General features: G+C 38.7%; 2 protein-coding genes across 5 annotated transcripts; one reads left to right on the top strand and one right to left on the bottom strand.

Moving 5' to 3' along the window:
• Window positions 1-1,193: 1,193 nt before the first annotated feature.
• Window positions 1,194-3,182, bottom strand: LOC149188104 (uncharacterized). Its single transcript, XM_089409867.1, has 6 exons — window positions 2,951-3,182; window positions 2,709-2,856; window positions 2,270-2,573; window positions 2,004-2,068; window positions 1,768-1,850; window positions 1,194-1,623 (listed from the first exon to the last, which is right to left on the bottom strand). The coding sequence occupies exons 1-6, from the start codon at window positions 3,180-3,182 to the stop codon at window positions 1,421-1,423; spliced, it is 1,035 nt and encodes a 344-aa protein (XP_089265993.1). The 3' UTR covers window positions 1,194-1,420.
• A 1,274-nt stretch (window positions 3,183-4,456) lies between these two features.
• LOC149188103 (glutathione S-transferase L3-like) lies at window positions 4,457-7,946 on the top strand. 4 transcript variants are annotated; one of them, XM_089411581.1, is made up of 11 exons: window positions 4,457-4,540; window positions 4,755-4,799; window positions 4,882-4,947; window positions 5,081-5,141; window positions 5,240-5,323; window positions 6,542-6,640; window positions 6,871-6,982; window positions 7,090-7,166; window positions 7,283-7,390; window positions 7,524-7,601; window positions 7,709-7,946. In XM_089411581.1, the coding sequence occupies exons 2-11, from the start codon at window positions 4,789-4,791 to the stop codon at window positions 7,724-7,726; spliced, it is 714 nt and encodes a 237-aa protein (XP_089267707.1). In that variant the 5' UTR covers window positions 4,457-4,540; window positions 4,755-4,788; the 3' UTR covers window positions 7,727-7,946. The 4 variants fall into 4 exon arrangements, with proteins under 4 accessions (XP_089267707.1, XP_089267706.1, XP_089267705.1 ...); XM_089411580.1 differs by lacking the exon at window positions 4,457-4,540 and adding an exon at window positions 4,542-4,648; XM_089411579.1 differs by lacking the exon at window positions 4,457-4,540 and having other exon boundaries at window positions 4,655-4,799.
• Window positions 7,947-22,601: the final 14,655 nt, after the last annotated feature.

The raw sequence follows: 22,601 nt of genomic DNA, 5'->3' as shown, positions 1-22,601 counted from the left end.
ATAGAGGTTGGCCTACATATCATAAAAGGTCTTCTGGGTACTCATACCCTATCTGCTCCTCTACTCCAGCATCTGCATGATAGGGGTATGTTCCTTTTTTCTCATATTGTTTCAAATAGGGTTCCATCTCCTCATATTCAATCTTGGTTTCGAGCAGAAGACATTGAAATTATGGGTTCTTTGGCTACAGAATGGGACCTATACATTAGACAGGTCCAGACTGAGTGAACATGATGACTTGGGTTGGAAAAAATCACTAGAGACACCCAACTAGTTGCATAAGATATGGAAGTGGGAGTTCCCATTAAAACTAAAATGCTTTGGATGGTTGGCTCTCCATGACAAAATACTTACCCGGAGTAATCTCTCTCCTAGAGGCTTCTATGGTCTACTAGCTTTGTATGATTAATTGGGAGGATGTGTTTTCTTCATATATTTCATATTGATGGGAATTGGAGGCATCTCAACTTGTAGGCTTGTTTCAAATTATGGTTTACAACTCAATAGGAGTTATGTTCCTTACCTTTTTACATCATGTGGGGCATATAGAGAAAATCTTTGAAGATAAGAAAGTGGACATTAAACCATAAGCATTGACAATAGTGATATATTTCTCTGAGATAAGTCCCATGAAGAGTGCTTACAAACCTAGACAAATTATTACACAAGATGTTTGGCTAAAGCTTCCCGTTGGTTTCTTTGATGGCACATGCAACAATAGTCATTATCGATGCTGAGCCCTCACTGTTAGGGAACCTCTACATTTTTTCCATTTTTGTTGAGAAGGTGACACCGGTAACAAGATTCAAAATGTTGCATTAATTGGGTCAAAAGTCTCAATTGTTTTAAGGCTCAAATATTGTCATACTGGATGAAGTGCATTAGCTCATTAGAGCACTCTTTTCAACATCTCTCTTATGCACACATTTTCAGGAAGCAAAACAACATTGCTGATATGCTTTCCAAAAGAGGTCACCTGGCGTGATCCACTATGCCTCATACAAACAAGACTACTATGCCTCATACAAACAAGACTACACAGACAGTTTTTCACATTTCCTAATTCCTTTGATTTTAGATTTTAACTATACCACAAATAATATGCGAGATTCAGCATTGATCATAAAGAACTAAGATCCATGTATATGCAGTCTCTTTTTCAATATATAAAAGATAGCGTAGTTTTTCTTCCGATAAAAAAAAAAAGAATATAGAGTATGCAATTATTTATCAATGATAAGAGGTCACAACAGAAAATACATTAATGTAGTATGAAGTCTGAACTTTGGCCATGGCTCAACGACTCCAGAGCTCTCGGTGTTGCGCATTAAAATGACTGATTTTTATTTTGAAAACAAAACGTGCTCTTCACACAGATCTTAAAATCACTTAGCTCTAGCAGCGTTTATGGACGACGCGGCTACATCCTAAAAGAATGGAGAACTATAGGAAGCCCACAATTATTGAACGCTTGAAATTCTTCGGGTGTGAAAAGCTCACGCTGCCTGAGACCACGCATTGATCTTCTTAGCCCTCCTGGTTGAATATAGAGTCTGAGAAAGAATAGCCCGCTTGGGTGTGGTGGCAACTCGGTTGTCAATCCATATTGCACGAATACTACCGCTGTTATAATTGTCGTTCAACATCACACAGTGTGGATACACAGTGAATATATGCACATACATACAAACCTAAACAATGAATATATGTACACATATATAAACATAAATAGATAAATGTAGAGCCATAAATCAGGCAGCCACTTACCTTCGGAGGCCTGAACACCCGGGAGTGGAGGATCAAGGTCACGGAATGTCAAATTTGCGAACAAGAACAGGAGAATTATGTATCTAGCAAGAAACAAGAGAATTAGCAATATCAAGAACAAGAGAATTATGTATCTATCAAGAACAGGAGAATTATCTATCTGTCAAGAAACGGGAACAGACTCCAAATGATTCATATATTTATGACAGTGTGTTCGTTATCACAAAGATCCGTACAATACTAAATATTCTTGCCATCGCCTGAGTGTGGGATTGTACGTATTCAACAGTTGCGTCACAACCTAGACAATTTTGAAACCACATCAGCGCGTAAAACCATAAAAATGAAAACTGCTGAATTTATCTAGATTGCAAAATTTTGCAATATTTCCAGAATTACGGTACCCAACATAATGCTCTCAAAGATGCACCATGCCATTAAAGCAAATTAGCAGGAGAAGGACGACATAAATGACAGTGAGACAAAGCAAACCATACCATACCGCGGTGAAATATTGACGGGTGGGCGCTGGAGCTGGAACTGGGGCTGGGGCTGTGATTGTTGCTCGGGCTGTGGTGTTAAAATTGAAAGGCCTGGTACCTGGGGCTGGAACTGGGGCTGGGGATGGCGCTGGAGCTGTGACTGTAGCTGTTGCTTGTGGTCGTGGTCGTGGTCGTGGTACGGGAGGGACTGTGGGTGTTGTTTGGGCTGGGGCAGTAAAATAGAAGAGCGATGGAACTGGGGCTGTGACTGCGGATGATGATGTTAGGTCTGGGGCGTGACGGCGGATGTTGTTAGGTCTGGGGCTGTGGCGGTAACATAGGAAGGCCAGGCAGCTGGAACTGTGGCGGTGGCGGTGAAATGGAAAGCCATGGAAGCTGGAACTGGTTCTGGGACGTTAAGATCGAAAGGCCTGGTGGTGAAATCGAAAGCCCTGGGACCTGGAGCTGAAACTGGGGCTGGCGCTGTGACTGTGGTTGCTAGGGCTGTAGTTGTGGCGGTAAAATTTAAAGGGCTGGAAGCTGGAGCTGGGGCTGGAAGCTGGAGCTGCAGAGCGGTACCTCTGGTCACCCCGGTTCGAAATGGAGGCTGTAGAATGGAGGCTGTAGAATGCAGCTGCAGCGAGCGGTACCTCTGGTCACCCCGGTTTGAAATGGTCACCCCGCCGGTTCGAAATGGTCACCCGCCTGAGCTGCAGAGCGTTTACTCCCCGCAGGAATTACTCCCCGATCGGTCAGGGATGTCAGGCGATCCGTCAGGGATGTCAGGCGAGCCGTCAGGGAATAGGGAATGTCAGGGCGGTGAGGGAGGGTGGCGAAGGTGGTGGTGGAGCGGAGAGATGGTGGCGGAAGAGGGAGAGATTTCCGGCAGTTGGCGCCGGACGATTTTCCGGCCGGTGCCGGAAAAAGGTCCATTCTACTGCCTAGGTAGACTACTCAGTAGTCTACCTAGGCAGTAGAATGGACCTTTTTCCGGCACCGGCCGGAAAATCGTCCGGCTCCAACTGCCGGAAATCTCTCCCTCTTCCGCCACCATCTCTCCGCTCCACCACCACCTTCGCCACCCTCCCTCACCGCCCTGGCATTCCCTATTCCCTGACGGTGGTGGTGGTGGAGCGGAGAGATGGTGGCGGAAGAGGGAGAGATTTCCGGCAGTTGGCGCCGGACGATTTTCCGGCCGGTGCCGGAAAAAGGTCCATTCTACTGCCTAGGTAGACTACTCAGGGATGTCAGGCGAGCCGTCAGGGAATAGGGAATGCCAGGGCGGTGAGGGAGGGTGGCGAAGGTGGTGGTGGAGCGGAGAGATGGTGGCGGAAGAGGGAGAGATTTCCGGCAGTTGGAGCCGGACGATTTTCCGGCCGGTGCCGGAAAAAGGTCCATTCTACTGCCTAGGTAGACTACTCCTAAAAATACACTTTCATAAACATTAAAATAATATTTAATGTTTACCTAATTATTAATTTAATTTGTATTTATGGTTAGGCTCCTAAAATGAAATAAAATACTATCCACATATATGACTATACAAACAATGATTGAATTTCTAAATAATAAAAGTGCAAAAACATAGCGAATGCTATTTCCAACCCTATAGCATTATAAATGCGGCTGACAAGCCAGGGAAATAGCCCTCGTCACCACTGTGGAGAGAGAGGGCGAGCACTATTTCCCTTGCTTATCAGCACGCATTTATAATGCTATGGTGTTGGAAATAGGAATCACCCAAAAACATTAAGATTGAGCTTTTTATTGGAGATCAGATTAATGAGATACGCTGATTTCGACGATTTCCCTGCAAACAATCAAAACAACGGCGAGTCCTATTTCCAATCCTATAACATATTTATGACACTCTGACATGCGCCGGAGATAGCTATTTCCAACGCCGGGTCCGGATAATTATAGAAAAAAAGAAAAAGCTGCGCGTTATAAAGGGCTATCTCCCGAACATGTCAGGCGTCATAAATATGTTATGGGGTTGGAAATAGCTCTTGCCCAAAACAACATTGTATGTTCCATTCCACAAGTTGGACCCGCAATTCAAACCACAGTGTTGCAAGTGGACAGAAATTTTAGAAAGCGTGCTGTCCGTTATCTGTTCGGATTAAGACGTTTCACTGGTTTACCCACTCCCTAAACTTAAATCGTCCTTACCTTAAAATAATGCGTCGTTTAAATCGTCCTATCGCGGTCCTTCTTCTGTAGTACATGGCGGCGGGATGGATGACCCTTCCTGATGCACATGGCGCGGGATGGATGACCTTTCCTTTATGGTAAGCCATGCCATGCTCATGTATTTACATTCTTGAATCCTCCACTGTATTGTCTTATGGTTCCTATAAATTAATTGACCATTTGTAAGAACCGCATAGCAGTTGCAGGTAGAACTTTATAAATCCATCCATTTCATTTAGATATTTACAGTATGTATGGTTCATATTCTTCCACAATTAAGGGGACACTAAGCTTTTGAGATTTGTTTTGCAGACATATTTATATAACAGTGATTCTCCAGGTTAAGATGGCAGCACTGTAAGTATAAGTCACTGCATTGTTTGATGATATATTTAATTTATTATATCCAAACTCAAGGCACGGCGTTGCTCGATTGCAGCTATGCAGTTCCACCCCCTCTCACCTCCAAATCAGAACCGCCTCCATTGTTTGATGGAACGACCAGGTGAGTATCTAAATTTTTACTGTTACTGCATTTTGTTATTGATCATTTATTTTCATTATCACTTTCTGTTGGAATGTGTACGGTATCGTATTTATTTAGCGATTAAATACTGAATTTGATCTGTGGTTTGCAGATTGTATATTAATGTGAAGTGCCCATATGCCCAGCGAGTTTGGAGTGCCAGGAACATCAAGGTTTTTATCTTGCTGATCCCCTGTTTTGTGTTGGTAGGTCTTCTATTGATATCAGATATCATTATCCATTGGTTGAAACGGTTGAAAATAAATTGCAGGGTCTTAGTGAGATTCAGATAGTTTCGATTGACTTGAAAGACAGACCAGCATGGTACAAGGAGAAAGTTTATCCTCCCAATAAGGTAGTCTGGTGTTTCTATATTTGTTTAATTCTATTTTCTTTTAGTTCCTCACTCAAGGGCAATTGGATTTACTTTATGGTTTAATTGCTGTGTAACTAGGGCCTGTAGTGTAAAAGCTCTGTTATTAGTTTCTTATGTTGATCCGAGCAGATGCAAAAGAGAAAATAGATGGGTTGGCCCTGGTTTTGACTTAGCCCAGGTAACAGGGAACAGGCTTGCACATGAACAAGCCGTCTAGCAATATTTGGGGGTTTTGTTTACAGAGGCGACAATTTTTTTTGAATATATTTTTTTTGGGGCCAGAATTGGTAATTTTTAGATTGCAAAATTTTAAGTTTTTTAGTATTTCAATCACCATTTTATCACTAGAAATGGATTGAGCATTATCAAAAACTTCTGGAGCACCCCAAATTCCACAACTGTAACCTGGTTTTTAAAAATTCTGACCAAATTTATATAAAAACCTGCCAGAAAACTAAACATTTTCTGGGTGAAAATGAGGCCTGTTTAGACTACGCGACATTTAGTTTGGTCCAATATATTTGATATGTGACCAAGTAAATTGAGGTGGGGATCATAGGGTTATTGCCTGAGGATAAGGTTATACCTTGCCAAATTTGCAGTCTATCTTGCCACAGGCCCAAAATTCAGAATTACATGTGCTTGTGCTGGCTACAAATTGGAAAGTCCATCCTTTTATAATTATTAATTTTTTTTATTTTAGTAAAACACATGACGAGGGTGGAATTTTTTGGATTTCAGCTGCATCTCGGATCTAATAAGTGATATATGAGATAACGTACTGCTGCTTCGGGTTCAGTTGCAACTCCAAGCTTAAGATGCACACGTTTCTTACTGTGGCTTGACAGGTTTGAAGCTGAGGGTTCAAATGCTACTCCCAAGTTTATGAGGCACCCTCTCACTGTGCCTCGAGAGGCTGCAATGAGTGTTTGATCATCGCTGTTTTAGCCTTTTACTATTTGGGCATGGACTAAGAAAAACCAACACAGATTGGATATTGATTTTAGCACTCTTAACCAAGTAGGGTGACCTTGTTCTTGTGTGAGTTAAGGTGTGATCATGTTTAGAGTGTTGTTAAACTTTCAAGCAAGGAATGTGCAGAAATAGAAGTGGCAACTGTGAAATGTTACAAAAGGGTCAGATGTCTGCAAGATACAGAGTGGAACTCGCAACAACTGATTATTTTCATTTTTTCAGGTTCCTGCTCTTGAGCACAATGGCAAGGTCACAGGAGAGAGTATAGCTTTGCTCGAGTATCTCGAGAACAATTTTGAAGGACCTAAACTTTTTCCCACGGTATGTGCTAGCCTACCTGAATATCGTTAATTTAGGTCATTAACTAAATGAAAGTGTCTCAATGGTCAGGGTCTTGGTATTTATCAATTTTAGTTTATAACGTTGAATCCGTTAGAGACTTTTTCAGGGTAGCAGGGTGGGGTTGGAACCATAGCCGTAATACCCTGAGGAATGCTTGTCCAGTTTTACCCCCAGAGTCTATGCTCTAAAATTTGTTTGCCATTAAACAGGATCCTGCGAAAACAGAGGCTGCAACTGAGTTACTGAAGTATACGGATACTTTTATACAAAATCTATCCGTTGCCTTGACCAAGCCAGAGCCTGAGGCTGCACAAGAAGCTGGTAAGAACAAATTCTCCAGCCGCCATCGCTTACGTTTTAATAAGATTTCTTATCTTCAACCGATTATGAAGTGTGGGTTAATATAAATGCACTTCCCGTCACTGCAGGGCCTGCTCTTGATTATTTGGAAAATGCTCTTGGAAAGTTTGCTGATGGGCCTTTCCTTTTGGGTCAATTCAGTGTGGTAAGCCATTTTAATAACTTGTTTGATATTTGACATCATATTATATTATGATTCCAATTGACAATTGAGACATTTTGACGTTATATTATATTATATTTTGTTTACCATTACTGCAGGTTGATATTGCATATGGTCCTATCTTTGAAAGATTTCAAGTTGTGTTTCCTGCACTAAAGAATTATGATACCACGGCTGGAAGGCCGAAACTATTGAAATGGATTCAGGCAAGTCAAACTTCTCTTTTATTTGCATTACTTCCTATTTTCAACGGTGCAAAAATAAATGGTTTTGGAATTTTATAATAGATTTGGTGCTTACGTTATAAAAATGCTTAACCACATTCTGCCTGGAATACAGGAATTGCACAAGATTGAAGGATATGCGAAAACAGTAGCTGATCCCAAGATAATAGTTGAAATTTACAAAACAAGACAGGTAGCTCGACTCTAATAATACATACTTGTGAATAAAGTCAATTCACAATGATACATCTTTTCTTATGTAGAAAGGATTTTAAACTCTCTTTCTTTATTGTTATGCAGGCTAATTTTGGAAAATGACGGTGATGTAGAAATGACCGAATGCATAGATATAGCACAATAAATAAAAAATTCTCTCTGATGGGAGAGCTTGTTATAATTTTTATGGTTGCAAGGGACAGATTTTTATAATTTTTATGCTTGTAAAGGGACACATTTTTATAATTTTTATGATTGTAAAAGTTTTTTATAATTTTAATAGTTAAATAAAAAATTTCTCTGATGGGAGAGCTTGTTATTATTTTTATGGTGGCAAGGGACAGATTTTTATAATTTTTATGATGGTAAAGGTTTTTTATAATTTAATAGTTATAAAAAATTTAATGATACTTTGTGAATTTATGGTCTATAAGAAACTAGTTAGGTATGAAGTTATAATAAGGGATATTGATTTTAACTTTGGATCTATTAAGTTTTGAGAAAAATGAAGTCTTTAAAGGTGTAAATCTTAAATTTTTCTAGAATGCAAAATTTGGAAAAAATTTAAATTTCAAGAAATTTGATCTCTCCTTAATAAATCAAAGCTTAAGATGGATTAATGTTTTCTCTCTATATATAATGTATCAATATTATCTTGATTATTAAAGCAATTGCATATCTTCTTCATTTTGAACATCAAATGTTTTAATCATTAACTTACATCCCTCCTAATCTAGATTTATCAAGTGTCCAAAGGATTTGATCATATATATATATCCTTTCATCCCATTTATATACAAGTGTCTAGTGAATATGAAAGAAATTACATATCGCCTTCATTTTGAACAACAAACCAATAAAATGGTTTAAGCTATTGGGAAATCCAAGAGAAGGGGAGCTTGACCCCAAGGTTGTAAGAATTGAACCTATGGTTTGTCAATAGCAAAGATGCTTTAACAACAGAGGCTTGACGAATTGAGCTAACCCTGGGCTCAATGGTTTGGCTATATATATATATATATACACGACACATTTTACATGCAAAATGAGAGAGTTTTGTACTCAAATTCGATTTGACTTGTGTCTTTTTTAAAATAAAAATAAAATATTCTCTAAATAAAAAACAATGTTGGCTATGATTATAAACGAAAATAGCCCCAAGGGTTAGCTCAATCGGTCAAGTTGGGCCTCGCCAGATGGGAGGTCACAGGGCCAATTCTCGAAAGCTCTTGGGGTTAGGTCAGTAAATAGGCTGAGGGCTGTGATCCTCGATCCACCCAGTTCTTACTGTGGACGTAGCCGCTACCCAGTGACCAAGGGTATTCGTGAACCACATAGAAAAAAATAAAAATAAATAAAAATGATTATAAACGGAAAAAAAAAATGATACACTAGCTGGAACGATGGGTAACTGGGCACTCGCGACCTCACTGAACAAGGAGCACGGTTAGGGTTTCTTTGTCTACACCTGGGCCCCTGATCACCTGTTGAACCTTTGTTGTTGTTCTCACAGTTACGGGTTTTTCTTACCGGTTTCGTTGTCACCTGCTGCAATACATTGTCGCTCGATTCGCTACAGGATGTTGGACATGGAGCTCGAGGAGGTGGACTACTCCACCGACCTTGACCCCCATGTTACCATATGGTCGAACCCTAAACCTACGTCGGAATATACACCTGTTGGGTCACAAGGTCCGTCTTGTTTGCGCATTCCCGTTGATCCACCCTCCGTTTCTTTACCCGGTCCATCTACATCCGGCTTCCTGTTGTCCTTTGAGATAACTTAAGGTCAACTAGTTATGCCAAAGCATCTATAATGTTTTGTTGTTTTAAATGATTGGATGACCAATGAACAATTTTATAAACATGTGCTTTAAACTTAGATAGATTCTTAAGTAAAACAAAAAGTTGTTCTTTAACTACACATGGTTAATTTGATTTTTATGGGATGGAGAAGTAGAGCATGAGAGGTATAATTGATTTGATATTCAAATTGAATATTTAACCATTTATAAGAAGAAATTAAGAAAACAATGCTTTCTTAATCAACAAAATATAATCAAACTGTTACAGAAATTTGGTGTAATTTATATTTAAAGAGGAACTTACAATAACAAATAGTTATGTAAATTATTCTCTTATTTAAAATAATAACTTCATAGAGCATTCAAAATGAGACTGAAAATTAGTTAAATTTTAAATTAGATAATTGCAAAAGACTTAATTTATATGAAGAAAACATAATGAATAAACAAGATGAAATACAACTTACTGAGAAAAAGACCATATGAGGTAAATCCAGAATCTTTTATTATTTCAAAAATGCTCCAACTTAGTACAAATTTGCTTGATAGTTTGTTCAAGGTTTCAACCCTTAATAATTCAAAGAAGGAGTTATTTATACAAAATTTGCAAAAGATCTACAATTTGTTTGGAATAGAATACCAAAATAGTACAAAATTACAAAAATAGAACAATATAACAGGAATCGAAAAACTACTGAAGAGGTGGCTCTATCCTTTGGGAATTTGTTGATGATCTAGCCTAAAAACACTGGTGAGTTGTCATGCTGTTAGAATGAGCAATTACTCAATTGTTTCACACAATTTATCCCATCTTTCTTCACTTGGGATTTCCACATTCACCATCTTTCTAAATGTTTCATCCACCTCTGTGTATCTCTCGAAATTAGGCTTGGTGAGAAATAAATGTTTAATTTCATGCAAGATGGTTAAATCAAACTCCAAGGCTTCCAGAAAAGCCCTCCCTGTTATCTGTCCTTTAACTCCTACAAATTTGGTTCTGTCTATTACAATAGCATATAACTCCTTGCAATAATCATATAATCTAATCAATTTATCATTCAAACCTACTAATCCTGAAACCCTTTCTGATTTAAAACATTAAACTTTGAATGAAATCTTTTGACAAAAATATACAGGGTTTGGCATTTAGTTTCTAATTGATTGATCAAATTCCCTTTTGTAATACCTTCTTAATCTCTAAGATGGTAGTTGTTTTGTCAGAGATGTTTATTTCCTCTAATTCTTCTCCACTCTTTGAATTTAAAACCTTGATCATATATGTGGCTTCTGTTGGCTTGGTCTTCAAGGCTGCTTTCTGTTCTTCTATCACTGCTCTGCATCTAGTGATGAGTTCTTGTTGTTCAAAAATAATCTATATGGATGGCCATACCTCTATCATGGATTGGCTGATTTTTGTCCAAATATTTTCCTTGGCATGAGAAAAAGTGTCTTCCATCAGGGACTCACTCTCTAACTTCTTGATTTTAAGTTCCAATTTGTGCGTCTTCTGCATTTCCTGCAGATGCAAAGTGTCATTTTTTACTTTCTGCAACTCTAGATTTTGGAATTTCTAAAGTAATTTCTCATTTCCCTATTTTTGTATGGACAATTCTTGTGATAATCTAGTTGGATTAGCTATTGTTGATGTAGACTCGATGGTTTTTGATGATGAACTAGGTTTTGTACCTGCAACTTCTATTGGGAGTGTTGTGAGTGGAACCATGGCAAGCTATGCTGCTTCCTTTTCATAACTCTTCGATCTTCTCTTCCATTTTCTTCAACTGTATATTCTACTCAATGATAATATTGAGCATATCCTCCTTTTTCTTTTCATTCTCTTCCATATCCTTGGTCAGAGGATCTTCTTTCGAAGGCAACTTTAACTATTTCTTCAATGCAACAATGTCTGCATCTATCTTCTTAAGGAGTAGCTATGCAGCTTTTACATCTTTGGGATCATATCCCACTTTAATTACAAAATCCTCTAATGATTTTATTCTGTTGTCTTTGGCTAAAGAAGAAATATTTTCTAACTTAAGTTGGGACTGAACATTAGATAGGATAGTCCTAAGTTTAGAAAGAGACATAGTTATAGTTGTCATAGTAGAAAACAACATCTCAGTAGTCCGTCTGTGCATATCCATCTAATCAATTGGATGGATTTGACTGGTATCAAATGAAAACACAGCGTTTTTGTAATCTGATGGTGATTTAGGAAATGGAATATGGTCTTGTAAGAAAGCCATTTGCATTCTGCCTTTTTCACTGTCAAAAGCAGAAAGAAGCCTATGTTGGGAGGTTGAAGTTTGTTTCTAGAACTGGTTGTACACATTGGACTTTAAAGTCTCATTTTTCTATTTAATTTCTAGCAACCTTGAAAATATATTCTGATCATCTGAAGAGCTAGTTCCGGTGGATTGAATAATTTCTAGAGGCTCGCTAAAAGGTGAGGTTGTAGGAGGAGTAGTTGAAACACTGGTTGTGGGAGGAGTGGTTGAAGCACTAATCCCTACTGATGTAGACACTTCTGGATCTCCAAGATCAATGATCATTGGTGGAGTTTCTTCTGCTGATGTGACCAAGCTAACCTTAGGCTTCTTTTGTTGAAAAATGAATCATTTCATAATATCTTCAGTAGATGAAGTTTCCTCTCTCAGCCTTTTCTTTTGCTTACTCCGAGCAACTAGAGTATGTTTAGTGGGGGTAGACACAACCTGTTCATCTGCCTCTTGAAGAGTCCCATCAACCCATGTTTCTTTATTCATAATTTTTTCTATTTCTAGCCTTGGAGTATGGTTATAAGGAGTCATCTTGAAATTAACTCTCAAATCAGAAATGATGCCAAAAGGATTATAGGACTAGGTGAAATTGGGTTGAAAATTCATCTTCCTTAACAATGCATCTGCCTCAACACCAGTTGATCTGGTGTTGCAAATAAATGATCCGATCTGTGCTTTAAGCTTGAATTGAGACTTCCTTTTACCTGACACAAAATGTAGCTCATCCATGTGAATCATCTGCCTAATATATTCTAGAGAAAATATTCTCATAGGAACATATTTGGGCAGCTTATATGGTGCAAGCTCACAACCATATACTCTTACCAGAGAGGGGGGAGGGGTAGTGAGTGGTTTGTGGTTTTGAGAGGGGGGTGCAGAGTGATATGGTGGCGACACATAAGGTTGGGGTGTCTGCCATGGAAACCGCTTTGCAGACTCCCCCCGTCGTGTTAACGAGAAATAGATGAGGGGGTGTGAAATATATCCCTGCCGTTGATCCGGGTAGGGAGTAGATGAGTTGTTGAATCATGCGCTCTTCTTATTGAAAGTCGACAAGACTTTTTGTCATTTATTGACTTTGGTCTAATCAAATATGCACTTTATAATATAATTTCAAATGCCAAAGGTTTATAACCAAAGAATTAATCCCGATTAAGGAATTAATCATAAATTAACAAAATTTAACATTTTTCTAAAGTGGCACATTTAGACTAGTAGCATTTGCATTTATTTTTATATGAAAATGAAGCCTTTGTTTTCTTTTTGCTTCCCTAACATTTTATTTTTCTTTTGCCTTCTTTCTTTAGGGAAACTAACTCCTATCATTTTATTGATATGGATGCCTATAAAATATAAAATTGTCCTAACATTTTATTTTTCTTTCTTTTGCATCCATATCCTAACTTAACATTTTGAATTTATTTTTGACTAATATACTAACTTATCAACACCTCCTTTTTGTCGTTCTTTCCATCGACTCCTCGGATCTCGACTGCCCGCCTCTCTCGCCGACAACCCTCCACCGGCTGCTCACCTCCTACACTCCGCCATCTCCCCCTTTTGACCCTTCACCATCTGGAAATTTGGATCTTCTGCCTTCCTTTGAGTTTCCCTCCTCTACAGGATTTGACTCGGAGATCGGAATAAACCCCCCTTCGGCCACTCCACTCGCCCCTTTAGTAGCGGCTTCGGGTTCCTCATCTTCCCCCTCCGGCTGTTTTGAAACCCCGGTTGTCAAAGTCCGACACTCCACTACGTTGTCGCATCAAGAGCACCAGGGCTCTCAGGATCCTTTGCAGGATCATCCCACAACACCTCGCACTGGGAAATGAAAGCTCAAGTGTGTGAAGGCCACGAGCAAGGACCTGCTTCTGAAATTCGGGGAAGGGGTAATGTTGAGGCAAATTAATTATCTATCATTTAATTGTCAACCTAGGGGTGATCTGAAAGTGGAATGTACTTATTTAAGGGTGCAAGGTATCCATTTCCCATAATTTCAAACGTGAGCTATACACTCCAAGTGACCTCTGAAAATGTGAAAATTCCTTATTTCTTATACAGAGATAGATTATAGGGGCGTTCACTGGACATGTCACCTCTAAAGAGAGGATGAGTTCCAGAGGCTACCTAGCCCTCTACAGGCTCTGCCTAAAGAAATAACAAAGTAAACACTTAGAAGTCTTTGACATACACATACTTGAAGTTTGATGTCTTGCGGAATAAGACAAATAACTTTCTGCAGCTGAATAGGTGATTATGTGTGTATGCAAGTTACGTATATTTTCTGTTTAACACTTTATATTAGTTTTTTTAGCATATCATCTTCAACAAATAAAGACATCAAAATGATAAAGCAATTCACCCCCTCTGGGCTACATCTGCTGGACCAAACCTCTCAAACTAGGCTTGTCCTCTTGTATTAAAAATGCTACAAAGGATAATACAAGAATATGGGTGTCTTGAAAGACAGATCTGACTGTAAATACAGAATCAGAAGATAGGAATTAGCTAAAGATGCTCTTTCCCAAACACTAAACAGTGAAATTGTACCTTATACAGTACTTTCCCTAATTGGCCCTGGTGGCCCTTTAAACTTGCATGGAGAATTTCGAGGTGAAGATGACCTCAATTGGTTCTGAAACCTCTGCCATTAGACTCAGAATGTCAAAAATAGTAGACATAGGCTTTTGAATCACCAAAAATGGATGAACACAACCCCCAAACAGCTCAAGCACTGAAATGGCCCTGAAAGCTTCCCTGAAGCTAAACAGTGAGAAGAATGTCTCAACAGGAAAAATGAGCTATAGAAATGGATTTAGAATGATGAAAACCTTCAGGAATGACCTTTGTTCCACATTCACTGGCTGCACAATTCCCAATGCAGCTCCCAAACTGATTTGGCCCTGGTGGCTCCTGGAACTTCCACGAAGCAAAATCACCTGCAAACGACCTCGGATGGTGGTGAAACCTGTGCCAATGGCTTTAAAAGGTCGAAGAGAGCCAAAATAAATAAATAAAAAAATTGTCCAAAAAGGACTTTCCTAGCCAAAGTTATGGCTCATTCAAGATTTCCTCCAATCTGCCCTAGAAAAACTCCAAATAAAACTGGCTAATTGCCAGATAACCCCGACAAATAGGGAATTCCGCCCTTTTTGTAGTGCTCCGCCAAATCCTCCGCCAGACAGACTGCCGGTTAATGGATTGTTTTAATGGCACATGTGAACGCATTTATCAACGGGCAGTTTACCTTGGATGGCGCGCCTGGGCGGTGAACTATGTGTTAACCCCCGCATTTGGTGGCAATGTGAACACATATATATTATAACAGTTGAACGGTTTAATACTCGGCGGTTTAGGGTGGAGCGCCATGGTCCCGACGGATGGGCATATGGTATGGGGGCTGGCCCTTAGGGGCTAGCCCCTTTTGGGCCCAGCCTAAAGTAAATTTAAACTTCATATAAAGTTTTCCCCGCCCATATAACAAGCCCTGTAGTTGTGGCTCAACGGTTAAGCACTTGGGTGTTAGATGGGAGGTCCTGAGATCAAACCTCACTGCCACCAAAATTTTAAATAACGCACATGCCACCTGCTGACTTCACTTGAGCCATGTTGCTACCTCTGGGCCTGCCACGTGGCAGCTTTCCATTCGTTGCCCAAAATGGAATATTCCAAAGAATATTCTATTTTAAAATTTTTTGAAAAAAATTCAAAATTCCAATGTTATTGGGCAATTCTTATTTTTGGCATAACTTTCTCATACGGCGACCGTTTTCCGAACCGTTTGTGGTGCCAAAATCAGGAAGACGAGCTCTATCCGGTCATTCAAATTCAAACCAGTTTTGAACACTTTCATTTTTGACCATTTTAAGACACTTGGTCCTGAGCTCTTGATAACACCTCCCAAATGAGAGGGCTTTTGGTCCCCAAAAGCTTACTGATTCTCTGAACTGAACTGTACAGCACTTGAGGAACAGAAATATCCTCTTCTGTTCAGCCAAAAGAGCATACTGATGCCAAAATGTCTTGCCTTATCAACTGTCACGATGCCCATCCATGGCACCTCCGCTCCAGAAGAAGCGCTGCCTCCCAAATGAGAAGGCTTTTACAAAGATGAAACACTTCATCATTTCTCCTTTTTACAATCTTGGAGATCAAATTAACTTTTTCCAAGTCAATATTACATTACATGCATGGTTAAAAACAAAGTAATCAACCCTTCAAGTTAATCAAACATACATGTTTAAGATACAAGGAAATCATCATGATCCCTGTGCTCATGCATATCATTCTCATGCATGCAGTTTATCCTTCAACTTTCTCTTAAGTACAATCATAAGCACAATATCCTCGATCACATGTACATGTACTTTCAAAGCTGAAATGAATATAACTTTTGCTGCGATAGAGTGAGTCTCATACTCAGCTTTTCCATCCTGCAACTTGCATTCCCTTAACAAAGAAATGCATTCAATCAAAAGACATGCAACTTTAATTGGATAAGAATTCTATCCATTTCTTACCAATCCATTTCAAAGGCGCTTCATTTAACTGCACATCAATATCAACATGTGTATCATCCTGACACATATCAATGATGGAAACTTCCTTCCCATTCTTGCCATACTCTTTCTCCAATTTCTTCAACTTTCATGGAAGCATTGTTGGATTCAGAGTCCAACATCTTTTAGCAGTATGTCCATGCTTATGGCAATAAGTGCAGCACATGTTCATCTTCTTGACAGCATGATTTGCATTGTTCAATGGAACTTTGGCTTCTTGCCTCCTTTCCTTCAAAAGTTTCCTGTATGTTGCCATTCTTTTCCAACATCTAGAAACATTATGGTTAGCCAAACCACAAAAAGAACATGCAATTCTTTTCCAATGCTTGTGTGGAAATTTTCCATGCTTTACATGATCAAAGGAAGGGTGATGGAAATCATATTTATACCTTTCTCTTTCACCTTCATTACCTTCATAAGGTGGTGAATCGAAAGAAGAAGAAGCTCCCTTTGGAACACTATCAATCCCATCAATGGTTTTAGAGCTTTCACCACTCCCTTGTTCAAGTGCATGCTGATGCACACCTTCTTCCTTCATGGCTGCTTTGGAACTTTCTTCATAAGATTGTCCATAGCCAAGACCCAAATACTTAGGCCTTACCTCAACCATTATTGGCTCAACTATACCCTGTGCATGTTTGCCCAATCCTTTTCCTTCATATCCCATTTTGGACATCAACTTGGACCCTATGCCTCTGGTATGTTTCTCAAAAGAACCAACATAAACATTCTTATAAGAATTTGAAGATAAACTAGAATTGTTTACCTCTTCTTCAAGCTGATACTTGGCTAAGGCTTCTTTGGCAACAAGGAGTTGTGTCTCCAACTCATGCATCCTTTCCAGATTCATGTTTGCAATATGAAGTTGGCCTTCCATTTCCTGCAATTGGTTAGAAAGCAACTGCTTCTCTTCCCTCATGGAATTCAACTGCTCTTGAAGTCTAGAGCTCTTTCTTTCATCCTCATACATTTCTCTCACCATATTCATCATGATGAAATTTTTTTGCTTCAAGCCTTCATAAAAAATCTTGTGAAGGAGGACGATTTTGAGAACTCACTTATGGAAGTTGTCATTATAAAAAAGAACAAAAGAGCTTCAGCAAACTCAAACAACAAGTAGTTTGCAGAATAATAAAGCAGTCAATCTTCAACACTGCTTTAAAACACCTTTCAAGCTACACAATCAAGCTAGTGATGTCAGTCAAGCAAACCTAGTGCTCTGATACCATCTTGATCTGAAAATGGAATGTACTTGTTTAAGGGTGCAAGGTATCCATTTCCCATAATTTCAAACGTGAGCTATACACTCCAAGTGACCTCTGAAAATGTGAAAACTTCTTATTTCTTATACAGAGATAGACTGTAGGGGCATTCACCGGACATGTCACCTCTAAAGAGAGGATGAGTTCCAGAGGCTACCTGGCCCTCTACAGGCTCTGCTTAAAGAAATAGCAAAGTAAACACTTAGAAGTCTTTGACATACGCATACTTGAAGTTTGATGTCTTACGGAATAAGACAAATAACTTTCTGCAGCTGAATAGGTGATTATGTGTGTATGCAAGTTACGTATATTTGTTGTTTAACACTTTATATCAGTTTTTTTTAGAATATCATCTTTAGCAAATAAAGACATCAAAATGATAAAGCAGTTCACCCCCTCTGGGCTACATTTGCTGGACCAAACCTCTCAAACTAGGCTTGTCCTCTTGTATTAAAAATGCTACAAAGACTAATACAAGAATATGAGTGTCTTGAAAGACAGATCTGACTGTAAATACAGAATCAGAAGATAGGAATTAGCTAAACATGCTCTTTCCCAAACACTAAACAGTGAAATTGTACCTTATACAGTACTTTCCCCAATTGGCCCTAGTGGTCTTTTAAACTTGCATGGAGAATTTCAAGGTGAAAATGACCTCAATTGGTTCTAAAACCTTTGCCATTAGACTCAGAAGGTCGAAAATAGTAGACATAGGCTTTTGAATCACCAAAAATGGATGAACACAGCCCCCAAACAGCTCAAGCACTGAAATGGCCCTAGTGGCCCTGAAAGCTTCCCTGAAGCTAAACAGTGAGAAGAATGCCTCAACAGGAAAAACGAGCTGTAGAAATGGATTTAGAATACTGAAAACCTTCAGGAATGACCTTCGTTCCACATTCACTGGCTGCACAATTCTCAATGCAGCTCCTAAACTGATTTGGCCCTGGTGGCTCCTGGAACTTCCACGAAGCAAAATCACCTGCAAACGACCTCAAATGGCTGTGAAACCTATGCCAATGGCTTCAGAAGCTCGAAGAGAGTCAAAAAAAAAAAAAAAAAAAACATCGTCCAAAAAGGACTTTCCTAGCCAAAGTTATGGCTCATTCAAGATTTCCTCCAATCTGCCCTAGAAAAACTTCAAATAAAACTGGCTAATTGCCAGATAACCCCGACAAATAGGCAATTCCGTCCTTTTTGTAGCGCTCCGCCAGACAGACCGCCAGTTAACGAATTGCTTTAACGGCACATGTGAACGCATTTATCAACGGGAAGTTTACCTTGGCTGGCGCGCCTGGGCGGTTAGTGCACGGGCGGTGAACTATGTGTTAACTCCTGCATTTGGTGGCAATGTGAACACGTATATATTATAACAGTTGAATGGTTTAATACCCGACGGTTTAGGGTGGAGCGTCATGGTCCCGGCGGATGGGCATATGGTATGGGGGCTGGCCCTCAGGGGCTAGCCCCTTTCGGGCCCAGCCTAAAGTAAATTTGAACTTCATATAAAGTTTTCCCTGCCCATACAACAAGACCTGTAGTTGTGGTTCAACGGTTAAGCACTTGGGTGTTAGATGGGAGGTCCTAAGATCAAACCTCACTGCCACCAAAATTTTAAATAACGCACATGTCACCTGCTGACTTCACTCGAGCCATGTTGCTGCCTCTAGGCCTGCCACGTGGCAGCTTGCCATTCATTGCCCAAAACAAAATATTCCAAAGAATATTCTATTTTAAAAATTTTTGAAAAAAATTCAAAATTCCAATGTTATTGGGCAATTCTTATTTTTGGCATAACTTTCTTATACGGCGACCGTTTTCCGAACTGTTTGTGGTGCCGGAATCAGGAAGACGAGCTCTATTCGGTCATTCAAATTCAAACTAGTTCTGAGCACTTTCATTTTTGACCAGTTTACGACACTTGGTCCTGAGCTCCTGATCAAGGGGTTTCGTAAAAATTGCGAAGTGTGTGTGTATTATATATGCTAGAAATTAACTTTGAATTTAGATCAATCTAACTACGAAACCAAATAATGACAAACCAAATTCACCTATTCTAATTCAACACTCAATTCAAAAGAAATTATAGTACAATTATAGTACAACGTGCAGAATTGAAATATTAATCTTTCAATCTTGCAGGAACTGAAAAGCACACCACTCTTTCAGAAATGAAAGCAAAAACAATCATTCTTAACCTCTCACATAGGAAAAGATATGAAAGCAAATAAAAACAAATGCTCTTAACTTCTAGGTAGAAAGCAAATAAAAACAATCACTCTTAACCTCTCACACAGGAAAAGATATGAAAGCAAATAAAAACAAATGCTCTTAACTTCTAGGTAGACAAAAAATAAAGACAATCACTCTTAACCTCTCACACAGGAAAAATTATGAAAGAAATAAATCTTAATCTATGAAAGTAATAAATATTAATATATGAAAAACAATAAATCTCACACATTGTAGGTGGCCAATCCAAAAGCATGAGAGATGGCAAGTTGAGAGGCTTCAAATGCAAGCATAACCAAATCAAGGTGAACATCACTCATGAGCATGGTGCCAAATCCAAATTTTATATTCAAAACATGAGCATTTCCCCAACTTTACACATGCCTTTCAAAGGAGAAGGCTCTCCTATTTATACAAAAACATAAGAAGCTACCTCATTAATGGAGGTCCATTATTCTCCCCCTAGATCCCTAGAAAATCTCATAGAATTACAACTCAAATAGGTAATGATGAGACACATATCCTCTTTGACCTTTACCCAAATCTTCTTCCATATCTTGAAGATAATTCGAATTTGAGTATTGGAGGCCACACAAGGGTGCCTTGGAAGCTTCCAAATGACCTACACATGTCATGAAACTCAAGCCACTTTTAAGTATTCGCAAGTATATGTCATTTTTTTAAATTTTAACCATTTAATTCACTTATAATACTAGAAATCATTAACTTTTGGAAAACACAAAGGTAACCCATATAATTATGAAAATGGAGGCTAATGAAAGGTTATATGGTCATGGAGTTGTGACATGTGAGTGAAATGGTGGTGATAAAGGTGAAAGTGGATGATATTTTAAATACATTTTGGAGACTTTACATTCCCCCAACTGACGTTATTGCATGTCCTCATGCAATTTGCTGCATTGCTTAATCATGATTTTCTTTTGAATGAGATTGGCTTATATCATATATCCTTAAACTTTGCATTTGATAGTATTTGACAATTTTATTTCATTTTGCAAAGTATTCCTTGTCATACGTTGAATTGCAACATGTTTGGTTGGTTCTTGTGTGACAATCAAATCTTAATTGGTATTGGTTCTTGTGTTTCAATTGCTTATTTCTTTTTGTTGCAGCAAGATTCATTGAACATGTTTAAGAATGCATAAATCAACCATATATCTACAAACTAAAATATACATACAAACAAACATAACAAAAATCATAAAAAAACCTATAAATATACAAATATTATAAAAAAAAACACTTCATTAAAAAAAATAAAAATAAAATGATAAAAACAAATATTATACAAAACATATATTTACACTTAAAAAAAAATAAAAATAACAAAATAACAAAAATTATACATATAAAACATTAAAACAACATTCCACTAACATCAAAATATACATATACGGAAAAAATTAGTACGAAATTTCCCATGAAAATTCAAAGCATTGCGAGTGAATATCTAAACTGATATGAACTGATATGTGGTTTTCACTGTAGCAGCACTGAGACATGGTTTTGACTGTAACAACATCATATTCCGGAGCACAAGTGCTAGCAATGCGCATAAAATTCATAACTTTGCATTTGTAGCATGAAGGAGCATAAGTTGATCGTTGCTAATTTTGAATGTCCACGTGGAGGGATGGATGAGGCCACAATTTAATGTGTAATCTGCAAAAGAGATCCGCAGGCGGTGGTGAGAGCAGCGGGTGGAATTTTTGGGTGGATGCGTGTTTCTTCTCAGTGAAGCAGTTGGAGATATAGAATAGAGCGGAAGCTAGTTTTTGTAAATAAATTGATACTTGGTGCTCAAAAACCCACATTTCTCCCCATATTGTGGACGCAAATCTAATAGCGCCCATCAAAACCAAGATGTCTTTCTCATGGACTCAATCAAACCGGATTTGTTTCAACGATTTGCAGGATCAAGGCAGTAAGTAAAAACCATTTTTTCCACGTAATCTGGAAAATAAGGCTCTAAAAAACCTGGAATATCTCCCAATCTATTACGAATTTGAGAAAATCACTCCTGTTTATGGTAATTGACCTTGTTATGGGAAAAACCTACATTTCAATTTTTAGAATTTTGTTTTCATTTGGCTATAAATCGTGTTTTAAAACTGATGTTTTTAAGTTGCTACACATTCTGGCAAATGACGAGTTAACAAAATTAATTGTTTCTAGATTGATTGGAGATTTGAACTTATTACGTGGACCATGCTAATGCATATGTAGAATTTTTGGCCTTCGATGTTAGGGAGGTTTCGATGTGGAAGATTTGTGCACCCTGGCAGCTGGACACAGGGATGAGCCAAGCATGCACACATGGAGTTATTAACAACGTGCAGTGACTTTGGAAAGAAAGATCCTCTAAAAAAAACCTACTAAAATGTGCCTCCTAGGCTCACGAATGAACCATTGATGCTCAACCTGCAGATCCTCAATTGATTTCCAGATTTGGATATTTGGAGTGTATTTCTTAACAAATTCCATAACTTGCTGCTCAGCTTCTTGCTCCCACTGTTTTCTTGGAATTTTTCTAAGAACTCAGCCGCGCAGTGGATGCCTTGGCCCGATCTTCATTGTCCTTAGGAACCCCTTTTCTATAGTGCTGATCAATATCCTGGACCACTCTTTCCCCCTGCAGCAGCCTTAGCACCAACTCTCTGGCCTCAGTTTCATTTATGCTGGACCTGCAAGTACTAACTGAGAAGCTAGTATCTGAAAAGTGTGCCTGTCGTTCTGCAGTTACTCTGGTTAGAAGGGCTTGCCGAGAGAACATAGCTATTAAGTGAGCAATGGAGTCAGTTGGGTGCAAAGTTAATTTCTCT

This window comes from Pinus tabuliformis, chromosome 3_1 (assembly GCF_031772625.1).
Source record: "Pinus tabuliformis cultivar Carrire ecotype Pingquan chromosome 3_1, CPIR1, whole genome shotgun sequence".
Classification (NCBI taxonomy): Eukaryota; Viridiplantae; Streptophyta; class Pinopsida; order Pinales; family Pinaceae; genus Pinus; species Pinus tabuliformis.
The sequence above is the reverse complement of the archived record's forward strand: the minus strand, read 5'-3'. Positions and strand labels throughout refer to the sequence as shown.